This window comes from Mesoplodon mirus (genome assembly GCF_964341445.2).
Source record: "Mesoplodon mirus genome assembly, chromosome: 19".
Lineage (NCBI taxonomy): Eukaryota > Metazoa > Chordata > Mammalia > Artiodactyla > Ziphiidae > Mesoplodon > Mesoplodon mirus.
This window is the reverse complement of record NC_138995.1, coordinates 57,935,048-57,947,974: the sequence shown is the minus strand read 5'-3', so window position 1 is coordinate 57,947,974 and position 12,927 is coordinate 57,935,048. Positions and strand designations below refer to the sequence as shown.

Genomic DNA, 12,927 nt, shown 5'->3' with positions numbered 1-12,927 from the left:
AAGGCGGCAGGTTATGGTCAGAGCTGGGTTTCTGCAAGGTGGCCAGAAGCTGTCCCAGGGCCAGGGCTGGAGAGGAAAATGCTCAGAAATGACCTGCCAGCGCCCACACTGGATCATGGCCACATCCCACGCACCTCAGAACGGCACCGCCCGTGCCTCGGGGGTCAGGATCTATCTCCCTGCCCATGGTAACTGTGCCTCAGTTTACCTGTTTCTCCATGTGACCACCCGCCTCTCCGACATTCTCTTGCCTTCCCCCTAATTGAACTTCTCCATTCAAATTTCTCTTTTTGTTTTTTGTCCCTTTAGCTCCCTATTTCACCCGGTCCCAGTTCTTTGTTTTCCCATCCCATGTCTTCAGCCTCTTTCTTCTCATCTATTTCTTCGTCCGAGTATCACCCCATCTCTACTTCTTTCTCCTTGTCTGTGTGTCCCCGTCACCTTTCTGTCTCTATTATGTCTTTCTGCCACGGGTTTTTGTCTCTACTTCTTTTTCTCAATTTGTCCTGGTCTCTTGACTGATTCTGTCTCCATCTTTGTCTTTTTTTCTTCTGATTGGGTCTGTCTTTGCATCTCTGATCTCCTGGCTTCAACCTGTCTTCCACCCCCTCCCGCCGTCACCTTGGTACCAGATTCATGTGTGTATATGAAGGAAGCAGTTTGGATGAGGGAGGAGGGAAGGGGTCAGGAGTGGGGACCCAGCTGGGATGCTGTGTGGACTCCTGGCTTAGGAATTAAGATGATGAGAGCATTAGGGTCACATGTAAGTTGTGGGCAATGGAGGAAGAGCGAATGAGAGGATTAGGTTTTGCCTCTGTTCCCTACTGCCACTTCTGATAGATCTGGTGGTCCTTGAACTGATCTTGTAACATGTCTGCCCAGGGTGGGTGCTGCATGGAACCCAGCCAGGTCAGGCAGTGAGAGCCTAGGCTCCAGGGTCTGAGGGAGGAGGGGGCTGGGGGCCTGGACTCCCGGGTCTGAGCGTGAAGGGATGTATTAGCTCACTAGGGCTGCTGTAACAAAGTTCCACAAATTGAGTGGCTTAAACCAGACATTTATTGTCTCAGTTCTGGAGGCTAGATGTCCAAGATCAAGGTGTCGGCAGAGTTGGTTCCTTCTAAGGGAGAATCTGTTCCAGGCCTGTCTCCTAGCTTCCAGTGGTTGTCTGGCAATCTTTGGTGTTCCTTGGCTTGCAGAAGCATCACCCCGATCTCTGCCTTCATCATCACATGGGCTTCTCTCCTTGCATGTGTGTCTCTGTGTCCAAAATGTCCCTTTGTATAAGGACACCAGTCAAATTGGATTAGGGCCCACACTAATGACCTCATCTTAACTAATTGTATCTGCAATGATCCTATTTTGGAATAAGATCACATTGTGAGGTTTTGGGAGTTAGGACTTCAATATATGGATTTGTGGGGGACACGGTTCAACCCGTAACAAGGGGGTTGGGAGTATGGGGTCCTGGGAGAGGAGGGAGCTGAAAGCCAGAATTCTCCATCCTTGGGGAGAAGACAGATTGGGGGCAAAACTGAAGGACAATTCTGAGGTGACTGGAGTCTGATTTTAATGTTCCACAGGCATCTCCAGCTTAATTTGGCTAAAACAGAACCACTGATTTCTCCCCCCATAAATCCCCTCTTTAGCCATCTCAGTAAATGACATTGCCATTCACCAGCTGCTCAAGCTAGAATCCCAGAGTTGACCCAGCCCTCATCAAGTCTTGCTGGCTCCTCTTCCAGGACTCATGCAGGTCCAGGTCTCTCCAAGTCTATGGCCACACCCTCTTGCACCAGAAGGACAGCACAGCCTCCTAACTTACCTCCCTGCTACTGCCCCTGCTCACCTCCAAATTACTCTCCTGCAACAGCCAAAGGCCCCCTCCTGCAACATCAACCCAAATACATCACTCTCCTGTGTCATGACCTTGGATAGCTTCCCATCCGCCAAGAGTACATTCAAAGTCCTAACATGGCTGTCCAGGCCCCAAATGATTGGGCCCAGGCATTTCCTCCATTTCCCATCACCCCAGCCCCACTCCACCAACACCGTACAGGCACACCAACAGGCTGTCAGTTACTCCAACACAATGTGCCTTTTCCTGCCTTGGCACATGCTGTTCCCTTTGCCTGGAATGCTCTTCTGGGGCATCTCCACTGAGCCAGCTACTTACCCACAATAGGCACTCGGTACCTATGGGTTCATTCCATGGAGGAGAGCAACACAGGGGGAGACAGTGGTGGGACCCTCCATCGACCCAGGGACCTCATTTCCCATGACTTTCTTGGGTCAATGACTCCATTTCCGTGGAATTTTTGAGGAGTTGGGAATTCAATTTCCTCATATGGGAACTTCATTCCCCATCAGCCCCTGGGGTGGAAGCGGTCAGGCAGGGCCTTGTTTCCCAACCTGAGGAAGTGGGGGGCAGGGGATCAGCCGAAGGGAAACCCAACATGGGAGTCTTAAGAAACTACATTTCCCAGACCTCCAGAATGGCTCTCCCGACAGTGGGGCGGCCAGCGCCGCATAGCTTGCTGGGAATTGTAGTCCAGCAGTCTCCCGGGAGGGCTGGGTGCACCACCTTGGAGTTGTTACAGCTATTAGGAGCTTTCACACCGGCGGATGTCTGTGGCCAAGGGCGGGCTGGGTCAACGCCCGAGACCCGGGATCTTCCACACCCCATTGGCAGCACTCAACAATTAGGAGTTAGATCCCTTGGGGACACGGAGGATAACTGCAGTTCAGGCACGCCCTGGGACGACAGGCTTCCCTTCCAGCAGGGGCTTGGTCCTGGGCCTGTCTGGAGTTGTGGTTTCTCGAACTAAATCCTCCTCAGCTGCAGATCTGGACGTAGGAGAGAGACGGGGCCTCCCGACACCCCTCTCGGGATCCACGTGCTTTTGTTCCTTGGGGACACCACGCACACCCCAAGCTGGAAGGCAAAGGGGGACAAGCCTGGACCCGGGGCTCAAGGGTGCCCCACCCCCCAAGGTTTCACCCTCAAAGAATGCGGTCCTTACACTTTTGTAAGCTGTCAGATTCCCGGGAAAGGAGATGTTATAAAAATGCCGGTTCTCAGCACTACCCCTGCTTCGTGTAAAATGTCTTCCAAAGGATGATCCTCTAGTGGCTGAGAAACCCAGTTCAATTGGCCCAGAGTCCCACCCTCTTGGCCCCAAAGCCTCACCCCACCTACACTGGTCCCAACCTATTCCCGACACCACTGACCTCTAGCCCAGCCAATGAGATATTATCCGTTGCGCCTCAAGGACCACAAGCCCATGAGAGCAAAGGTGGGATGAATGTCTGCCTGGCGCCCGGCTGTCAAGTAATGTCTAGAATGAATGGTAGACCTCGTCCCGGAAGCTCTGCATACCTGCATTCTCAGCACCCTTCAGTTCTGATGCAACGCTAACTCCAACCCAGTTAAACTTCTTCCTTTACTCCACCCCCACGGGCTATGGGTGAAACCAGAACTGAGCCACCCAGGAGATGCCCGGTTCGTTCAGCTGCACGGACAGCACCCTTTCTTCACGCGTTAGTTACCAGGCCAGCTCCACCAAGCACCTCAGCTCCGCCAACCCCAAGAGATGAGGGGGTCCGCAGGCCGCGGATGGTTAAATAAGATTACCAACAGCGTATTAATTACAAGTAATGAGGGAGGAGCTAGAGGAGATGAGTTTTCCAAACGGGGAACCAGGATCCGCAGCCCCAGGGCCCGGGGGTCCGGCCACCCGGGCAAGGCAGCTCCGTAATAAATAATGGAGTTGGGGGCAGGGGGTCAGGGTTGCTCCTGCTTCTTCTTGACAGAAATCCGCTTCTTCCTTGCGGCCAACATCTCATAGAACGGGTCCACGCTCACGGCAGCCCTGCAGAAGGGGCGGGATCCCAGGGTGAGGGCCGAGGGGCCTGGGCCCCCGGCCACCCCCTCCCCAAGGACTCCGGGGCGCAGGCTCACTGGATGGACTTGATCCACTCGTCCTTCTCCTCCTGCGTGGGGGCCGAGATCCGGTACACCATGTGGTTGCCCTCAACCACCCGGCCATCTGCCTCTGTCTTGCAGGCTTTGATGAGCTGCCCCTTGTTGTTGCGGATGTAGAGCTCGAAGCAGTTCTGGGTAGACACGAGACGATGGACAGCTGGGAAGAGCCAACCCTGGGGCCAGGGGAGACCCCCCCGACACAGCAGGACGGGGTACAGGGAGGGTCTTACTGGTTTCCGGGGGTCGTCCACCTCGCGGATGCTCAGATTCTCCAGGGGGATAATTCCTCGGGGCTCCTTGTCCTGAGAACGAGTTTGACCAGATTCAGACTTCCAGTCTCCCCCCCACCCCCCAGCCCCTGCCTCCCGCAGACTCAGGAGTCCGGCCCCCTGCACCTTGGCCCCGCCCTCACCGTCGTGTACTCAAAATAGTAGAGGCAGTTGTCCGTGAGGATAAACCAGCGCCGCTTCCACGTCTTCACCCGGCCCCCTGGAAGGGAAGGGGGGTAGGGGGCCCGGGCTCAACAGGGGGACAGGGCCTCTGGGAGGGCGGGGACGGGGGGCAGGGGGTGGTGAGAGACAGAGCGAGTGCAGGGAAGGTGGGGCTGTCAGGGCCTCGGACAGAGCGATGCGTGGGAAGCCGGACGAGCAGGACGAGGCATGGTGTCTGGGCCCCGGGAACCGGTCCACCCCCAGCGTGCGGCTCTACACTCTCTAAGCCTGTGTGTCGACTCGGTTCAGGGCCCTCAGCCCCCCAGCTATGGGCCCGAGGCCAGGGCAGCCCCCTCCCCTTGTGCCATGTCGGGGAGCAAGGACGGGGCCGGCCTTGTACCTACCTCCTGGGGCAGACAGCGAGAAAGCAGGCAGGACCAGGCGAGAAGGGAAGGCGGAAGAATGGGGTGCCCCCGAGAGCCGCAGGGTTGGGGAGGGAAGGGATGCGCGGGGGGTGGCACAGAGATTGACAGAAACAGCAGAGAGAAACACGCAGAGGAGGGAGGGAGGGAGGGAGGGAGAGAGAGGGAAGAAAACCAGTTACATCCACATGAGGGAGGAATGGCCTGCCCCTCTCCCACCCCGGGAGGCTGAGGATCCTGAGCCGCACTGAGGCGGCCAAGAGCACCTCCCTGCGCCAGTGCCCGGCTCCAGCCCAACCCCTAGGATGTGTCCCAGGCCAGGAGGGCCTTCCACTGCCACGGTGAAGACGTCTCTATAGGGAAGTCATCCCCACTAGGCAGAAGACAAAACCCCCAGTCATTGGGCCAAGGTGGGCATGGGGACTCATGTCAGCACCAGTACAAACTGGCTGTGTGACCTTAGGACAACCACTTGCTCTCTGTGGACTCCAGTCTGGGGACCCGCTCCAGCCCACACCTTCCTGCTTCAAAGTGACCTGCTTCTGGGCTCCCTGTGACCCTGCAAGGATTAAACTGCAGTAATAATGACTTTTATTAACCATCTTTGTGAATATAACCACCACCACAGATTCCTTTTCCTGTATTTCAGTGTTTAAGAGGTGCCTTCTTCTAATGACCTTGTGACGTGCTCTGGTCAGAGATCTGGGTCTAAGGCCACCTCTGCCCAGTGGCTGCTGGACAGTGACCGAACCTCAATCTCCTCATCCAAGAAATGGGAAGGATTCCTACTGCTGGGCACGGTTTGGAAGAGAACCAGCTCCTCAGGAAGCTGCCCCTCCTGCTTTTCTTTCCCACCCACTCACTGCCAGGAGCACCATTTGGCCTTCCTTGAAGAATCTAAATTCCTCCCAGACCTCACAGACCTGTCGGCCTCCCTGGAGCTGATGCAGGAATCCATCCACCCCAGCAAGTTGTCTGGAAGGAGTGATTCGCATTTTTTTATGCACCAGGGACCTGCTACTGTGGCTGGAGAAGCGATTCCTCCATTTAGGAGCAGAATTCCATGGGGGCGGGGCACTGTGGATGATGAGACGTGAACAGAGCAAAGTCCTGCCTTGACCCTGTGTCAGGCTGGAAGCTTCCTCTGGGCCACCCCACTGTCTGGGCTGCCTTCACTGTCCAAGCCGGACTATATAATTCCTCACGAGATTCTCTGTCTCCCTGGGGCAGCCACTCACTGCTCCTCCATTAAAAAGCCACCGCTGGGACTTCCCTGGTGGTGCAGTGGATAAGACTCCGCGCTCCCAATACAGGGGGCCCGGGTTCCATCCCTGGTCAGGGAACTAGATCCCACATGAATGCCGCAACTAAGGAGCTCGCCTGCCTCAACTAAGACCTGGCTCAGCCAAAAAAAAAAAAAAAAAAAAAAAGCCACCGCTGACCCTACCAGGGCACCTACCACCACCAGGCCCAGCTCCAAGCCAACGGCTCTCAACCTGGGCCATGCGCTGGAACCACCTGGAGAGCTTTCACCGTGACTGATGGCCTATCCTGCCCCCGGTGACCCGACCTCACAAGCCTGTGGACTGGCCATTGCGGTTTTCGGGTCAATCTCTGGGCAGCCAGGGTTGACAACCACTCCAATCCTCAGCCAGCTGTACCTGTCAGACCTCTGCTAACTAACCCTGAATTTGCTGGTGCCATGTGTTCCAAGGGTCACTGGCCCCTGCCCCATCCATCCCATCGTGGCCAGGGGCTCCCGATTCACCTAAGCCAGCCAGGGTGTGTCCCCCACTCCCCACCAGGAATCAATCCAACCAGCTGAGAAGTCCACCAGGGTATTCTGAGACCCGTTTCCTCATTTCTGCAGGCTCTTTTCTGCCTAAGGGAGATGTTCTGGGGAGGTACGATGCCCCTAAAATAGCCACCACGCTACTGGGCTGATGAGGAGGTAACATACCATGGGGATAAATGCAAGAGTGTCATAGTCGGTCTGCCTCGGACCCCCAAGAGTTCCCTCCAAGTGAGGTAACAGGCTCCCAGGCACCCCAATCTCTTGGGCTATTTTCTGTTCACTACAGGTGAGAGCATCCTGAGTGAACACTCTCCCCCCAGAGGGGGACTGGGCGATCTGGTTCTTGGCTGTGCCCTCAGTGCCTAAACCAGGGCCTGGCACAAAGAAGGGGTTCAGTAAATATGTACGGGTGAACAGAAGGGGTTAGGGAGCACTGAATACAAGCCTGGCCCTGGGCTTGGGCCCGGCACACAAGGCTGAACTCGTTTTCGGCCCATTTTTCAGATGTGGAAACTGAGGTTCAGAGAGGTGGAATCGCTGGCCTAAGGTCACATAGCGGGTACGTGAGAAAGCTGAGTCCAGAGCCTGGGGCCCACTAACCTCCCCCCTGCAGAGGCAGCCAGCAGAGTCAGCAAGGGACGTACCCAGCTTAAGGAGCCAGCCCTCCCGGTCCGGGTTGAAGAAGGTGTGGGTCAGATCGTTCCCATCGTCCTCAGGAATCTTGAAGGGCTCATTTCGGATGCTGTCGTAGAGGTTCTGAGGGGCGAAGGCATGGTCAGCAATTCCAGGCTCCTGGGACCCTCCCAGGGCTACTTGGCAGTGGGGAGGGGGCTCCAGCAACCAGGGAGCCAATGAGACCATGGGTGGGACGGCAGATGGGATGGTGCAGGGAGGGAGGGAGGAGGCCGGGAGAAAAGGGAAGCAGAAGGCAGAAGAGTGGAGGGAGCCCCAGGGAGGAGAGAGGAGGAAAGATTAAAAAAATATGTGGAAACACAGACATAGAAAGAGCTGCTAGGTTCTGAGAGAGGCCGACAGGCAGGTGGAGAATGGGACACACCAAGACCCTGGAAGAGTCACAGAGCCAGAGAGAGACAGAAAAGAGAGCGAGACAAGACATGCAGCCAGAGAGAAAGAAAGAGGAAAGAAATGGACATGCTGGCGTGACCCCGCTGTCCACGGGCAAGGCCATGATCCCGGGTGGGGAGCTCAGGCCCTGGGACACCCGCAGGGAAGAGGGCCCGCGGCAGGATGAGGGACAGGGCTGAGGGGGCTGGGGGAGGGGGAGGGGGGCCTGACCCTGAGCAGCTCCTCAGGCAGGTCCCCGCCCTCATTGATGCCCCGGTTCATGGCCACGAAGCGCTCCAGGCCCGGCTTGTCCCGGACGTTGGGGTTGTGAAGGCTGGTGTTCAGCATGATCACGGCGAAGGACAGCACGTAGCACGTGTCTGCATTGGACAGTCAGGGGGGTGATGACTGGGGCATATGGGCCCCCAGGACGCGAGAGGTCAAGCCCCCAGCTCCCTCCTTCCCCAGGACCCAGGAGCCTGGGCCCCCACCTGTGGACTGGAAAACCCCGGGGTTGCATAGGCAGTAGCGCTGGGCAAAGGCTTCCATCATCCGGTCAATCTTCTGGGCTTCTCCAGGGAGGCGGAAGCTCCAGAGGAACTGTCTGCGTCAGAGAAGGGCCAGGTGTCGATGCCAGGACTGGCAGGACCCCCTCCCTACTCTCAGTCCCCGCGATAGGAACTGGCCAATGAGAGCTCCACGCTTGCGGCCAATCTGACCACCGAGCATCGGCCATGAGACTTGTGGTGGATTTATATGGAAACACCCTCCTTCTTTCTACTAAGGTTGCTGAACGGGTCTGATAGTTGCTAGGGGCTTCTGCTATCATGTGGGAGGAGGGTCTGCAGCGAGCAATGCCCAAACCATGGCGAGCACGATCAAGAGAAAGAGAGAGTTGTCCTTCTGACACCATTTGAGCACCTGGATACAGGTATGCCGGGAGGAAGCCCCACCGTGGACTTCGGTGTCACGTGAAGGCAAGCCATTCCCTAATTTTTGTTGCTGTTTTGTTTTGAGTAGGGATCATCACTTGGAAAGAAAGCCCTGACAGGTACCTTCCTGCCCTTCCAGCCTCGCCCCTCTCACCTGAGGGCCTGCACCAGGTTGAGGTCGGTGAACTCATGCAGATCCACGAAGGCGTGGAGCACGGCCAGGTTCAGCTCTTCCCTGGGAGGACAGGGACGACGTCACGCGCAAGAAGGGGCTTGGGGGGGTGGGCGTGGGAGTGGACAGGAGGCAAAGGAGTGGGGAGTCTGCGGCCCCTCTTCTGCACAGAGGCTACCCCTGTAGCCGGTGAAAGTTTTGGCTAAGCCCCCGTCACAGGCCCGGCACCAGGGCAGGGATAACTCAGAAGGCTCTTGGGAGGACTGTCTGCCTCGAGAACCCTGGCTCTGCTGGCCATCACCTCTCTCCGAGGAGCCCCAGGTTCCACAGATGCCCTGTGGAGATGGTCTCCCAGCCCCCAGTGCCCTGTGGAGATGGTCCCCCATCCCCCATAGGTCCATGGACAATCCCAGTGCACCCCAGATGTCCACAAAACGACCCCCACAATGCCAGATATCCGGACCATCTCCATGCACTCTAGATGTCCACAGACAATCCCCAGAAATCTACAGATGACCCCCCACACCCCCAGACTCCCCGGAGAGTCCCTATGCACCCCAGATGCCCACAGATGGTCTCTGTACTACAGATATCCAGAAAGTTCCACACACCCTAGATGTCCACACAATCCCTAAGCATCCCAAACATCCACAGATGGTCCTGTGCACCTCAGACATTCACACAGTCTCTACACACCCCAGGTGCTCACAGATGGTCCCCAAGTTTCCCAGACTTCACAGGAGTTCCCCACGCACCCCGGATGTCTAGACAGTCCCTGCACATTCCCAACATCCACAGATGATCTCCACGTACCCCAGATGTCCATAAATCCCTAGGTACCCCCGGATATCCACAGTTGGTCCCCATACTCCCAACATCCAATCTCAGGCACCCTACACTTCTAGATGGTCCCCACACACCCTGGACGTCCACAGATGGCCCTCATGCTCTCAGATGTCCATGGGCCCCTTGTGCTCCCTAGATATCCACTGATGACCCCCCCACTTCCTAGCGGTCCACATCATTCCCATGCACACCAGTTGTCTACACACCATTCTCACACTCCCACGCCACCCACAGATGTTCTCCACTGTCCCCAGACCTAAATGGATGGTCCCCACATTGCCCAGATGTCCACAAAGGTCCCACACCCCCCAGATGCTCACAGATGGTCCCCAGGTTCCCCAGAAGGTCCCAGGCTCCCCCAGACTCCTGTCAGCCCATTTTGTCAAAATCCAGTCATAAGGCTGATCTATCAGGGCCTCTTCTCGGGAGGAGTTGGGTGCATGGGGCCGAGGTGAGAGGCCAAGCAGGAGGTGGTGGGGGGCAGGGGGCGGGTCTCACCTCTCCCCCAGGTAGTCCCCGATGGCCGTCTTGTTCAGGCCTTCACCCTTGTACAGGAAGCGGGCGATCTCCTCGGGTGTGTTCTGCAGAAGTTCATTCTCCACCAGGAACTGGATCCCCTGGGGGGCGGGAGCTGGATCTCAGGGCTGGGTACTCAGAAAGCCACCCCCCTCCCCCCACATCCTCAGAAACCAGAGCCTCCAAAGCCACCCCCACCCTCAACGGAGTAGGGCCGAGTTTTACTTTCAGGCTTTTCCCAGGTCCTTAAATACCATCCGTCCCACGTCTTAGCCTTTGCATCTACTGTTCCTTCTGCCTCTGCCTGGTTAATTCCAGCCCCCCGGAAGCAGGGTCTGGCAAGGAACAGGAGCTCCGTGAATGTTTGCTGAATGACTGAACAAACTACCATTGCTTTGGACAAGAAGAATAAAGTGGGAAACTGTCAGTAGACAGCAGTCCATCAAGGACTGTGAGGGCCAAGCCTCAGGCTGGACTAAAGCTTTCTCAGGTTCTCCTGATGCCACGAGGACCACCACTGTGGCTATATCTCACTCTGGATCATGGTATCCATGTCTAGGGGCTCCCTGAGGGCAAGGCAGAGTCAAACTCTTCTCTGGGTCCTCAGCATTGCCTAGCAGAGGGGCAGGCCCGAGGGAGGCCTCAGGAAATGGGTGTAAAATGAACGACTGAATGAACGAACAACCATCTTTCCTCCACCTGGTGAATGCTAACTCATCCTTCAAACCTGATCCGAATATACCCTCCTCAGTGAAGCCCTCCTTGATGCCACCAGGCTTGCTCCCCGGAGTGTCCACATCCCTGGTACCTCTCTCTCTCTCTGTCATGGCACTTGTCAACCCTCTTCTGTACACGTCACTGCCCATATTCCCTACCAGACTCAATTGAGCTCCACCTGGGGACTCTAAGTGACAACAGAAGTGGGCCCTAAAGTATGAGCAAAAAGGGGAAGAAGACCTCCCGGGCAGAAGTTCCAGCCCAGGAACAAATGCAGCCAATATCTGAATCCAGGGATCGGGACCAAGTCTGTGCACCTAAGGTAGACCTTTAACCACCATACTTCTGGAACAGAGAGATGCCAGAATCCCCCGTCTGGATGTCTCCCTGGCTGATCCCAGCCCTGTGGCCCCAAGCACCTTTTTGGGGTCCATATTGAACTTCTTCCTGCCCATTGCCATTTTCCGGTTCCGTTGCAAGGTCCTGCTGCAGGGACAGAGAACGGAGGGTGGAGGGTCAATGCCTGGGCATCCCTGGCCCTGGCCTGGCCTCATGACCCCCAGGTTCCCTGCCCCAGACCTCACCTGCCCTCAATGGCCTCCAGACCCTCCACCTCGCTCATGGCTTCGCTGAGCTCCTCGCGCAGGCGCTGGATCTCCACCAGCAGCTCCTGCTTCCGCCGCCGGATGTTCTCTAGCTCCATCCGCTCCTCCGGAGTCAGGTCGGGGGGTTCTGGGGGAGGGGATCAGGGGTGGGAAGTCAGTTCTGGGGACTGGGAGCATGGACTTCTGAACTCTGGGGGAGGACAGGGCTCCTAGGTTCAGGGGCAGGAGGAGGATGAGAGTCCAGCCTCCTGTCCACTGGAAGAAGGGGTAAGGCCTAGATTCCTCAGTCCAGGGGAGGAAGGGCTAGGAATCTAGACACTTTAGTCCTGAGGGAGAAGGGGACTGGGAACCTGAACTCTTAGGTCTGTGGGGAAAAAAGGGCTGGAAGCTTGAACTTCGGTCCATTACTTGAAAGGAGGCTGAGGCCTCGGTTTCCTGCCTCCATTCTTGGCGAGGTAGCTGTGGGTCTGTGTGTCCAGACTCTTGGGGTCCATGGAAAGCAACCATGGCAGGCGAAGCTGGTGACAGCTTGCAAGAGTTGACGAAGGGGGCGGGGCATCGAAGGCCCCCGTCCTCGCCTTAGTGGAATCTGTAGCCCCCAAGATCTCTCCTCACCCCCCCGTCCCCAGAAGCCCCCTCCCCTCTCCCAGCAGGCACTGGGCTCGCCCGGCCCCTCCAGAGGGAATGGTTCCTCCCCGGCCTCGCCTCCGCCGCTCCCACCCCCTCCCGCTGCCACCGGAAACAGGCTCGGCCCAAACAATGGCCTTGGAACGCCCCACTCTCCTGCCCCGCCGGAAGCCCGTCCCGTGCCCCACAAAAGCGAAGCGACGACTGAGCCGAACAGCTTCGCAGGGTGTGCGCCGGGAAGGAAACAAAAAAAGCTGGGGCCGAAACGCTCCCTCCGCTCACAGACGGCCCCGCCCCTCCCCGACTTACCATAGACACCGTCCTCCATGGCGGCTAGGAAGGCCCGCGGGGAGTCCGGGGCGGTCCCGCCGGTCGGGCCTGGATCCGCGTTGGCCCGCGGGCTCGGGTGAGCCCGCTCAAACGCCCCGGGAGCCACCGCCGCCTCCTCAGCGCCAGTCCTCAGCGCTGAAAAGACTCTCCCTTCGCCTCCCAACCGCCCCGCCAGTAGGGACCGCCCCTCGTTTTGACACCGCCAAATCCACGGCGGGCCCTCTCGTCTGCTCCGCCTCCGATACCGAAGAGTCGCCCTACAGGGCCAGTATACGCGCAAGGAGTAGACGTAGCAATGTCCGGCCGGAGGTAGACGGTCTGTGAGGCCAATCGAAGTGCGAGCAGGGGCCGAGCCCCGCCTCCGAAACTAAAGAAGGCTCTTGGCTGTCTTGCTCACCAATGAGAAGCCTCGGAAAGGAGTAGCATGGAGGTGGGACTAAGCAAAGGCAGAGAGGACTACGCCTGCGCAAGGGCTCTGGGCCCTAGG

General features: G+C 57.5%; 1 protein-coding gene across 2 annotated transcripts; it reads right to left on the bottom strand.

Annotated features, from left to right (window-relative positions):
- Window positions 1-1,038: 1,038 nt before the first annotated feature.
- On the bottom strand, window positions 1,039-12,577 carry CYTH2 (cytohesin 2). Of its 2 annotated transcripts, XR_014292197.1 has the most exons (13): window positions 12,420-12,577; window positions 11,463-11,610; window positions 11,298-11,364; window positions 10,144-10,262; window positions 8,782-8,862; window positions 8,187-8,299; window positions 7,927-8,075; window positions 7,274-7,386; window positions 4,395-4,473; window positions 4,213-4,284; window positions 3,959-4,113; window positions 3,021-3,869; window positions 1,039-2,932 (listed from the first exon to the last, which is right to left on the bottom strand). XR_014292197.1 is itself a non-coding variant. In XM_082606838.1 (12 exons), the coding sequence occupies exons 1-12, from the start codon at window positions 12,436-12,438 to the stop codon at window positions 3,782-3,784; spliced, it is 1,200 nt and encodes a 399-aa protein (XP_082462964.1). In that variant the 5' UTR covers window positions 12,439-12,577; the 3' UTR covers window positions 1,039-3,781. The 2 variants fall into 2 exon arrangements, 1 of the variants encoding a protein (XP_082462964.1); XM_082606838.1 differs by having other exon boundaries at window positions 1,039-3,869; window positions 4,395-4,471; window positions 7,275-7,386.
- Between the last annotated feature and the right edge of the window lie 350 nt (window positions 12,578-12,927).

Bases quoted from the DNA above. Each gene is read 5' to 3' on its own strand.
- CYTH2 (XM_082606838.1), bottom strand. The intron at 8,076-8,186 runs GTGGGGGCCCAG...TGTCCAATGCAG, and splicing joins CGGGGTTTTCCAGTCCACAG to ACACGTGCTACGTGCTGTCC. The intron at 7,387-7,926 runs GTCAGGCCCCCC...TTCGCCCCTCAG, and splicing joins TGCCTGAGGAGCTGCTCAGG to AACCTCTACGACAGCATCCG.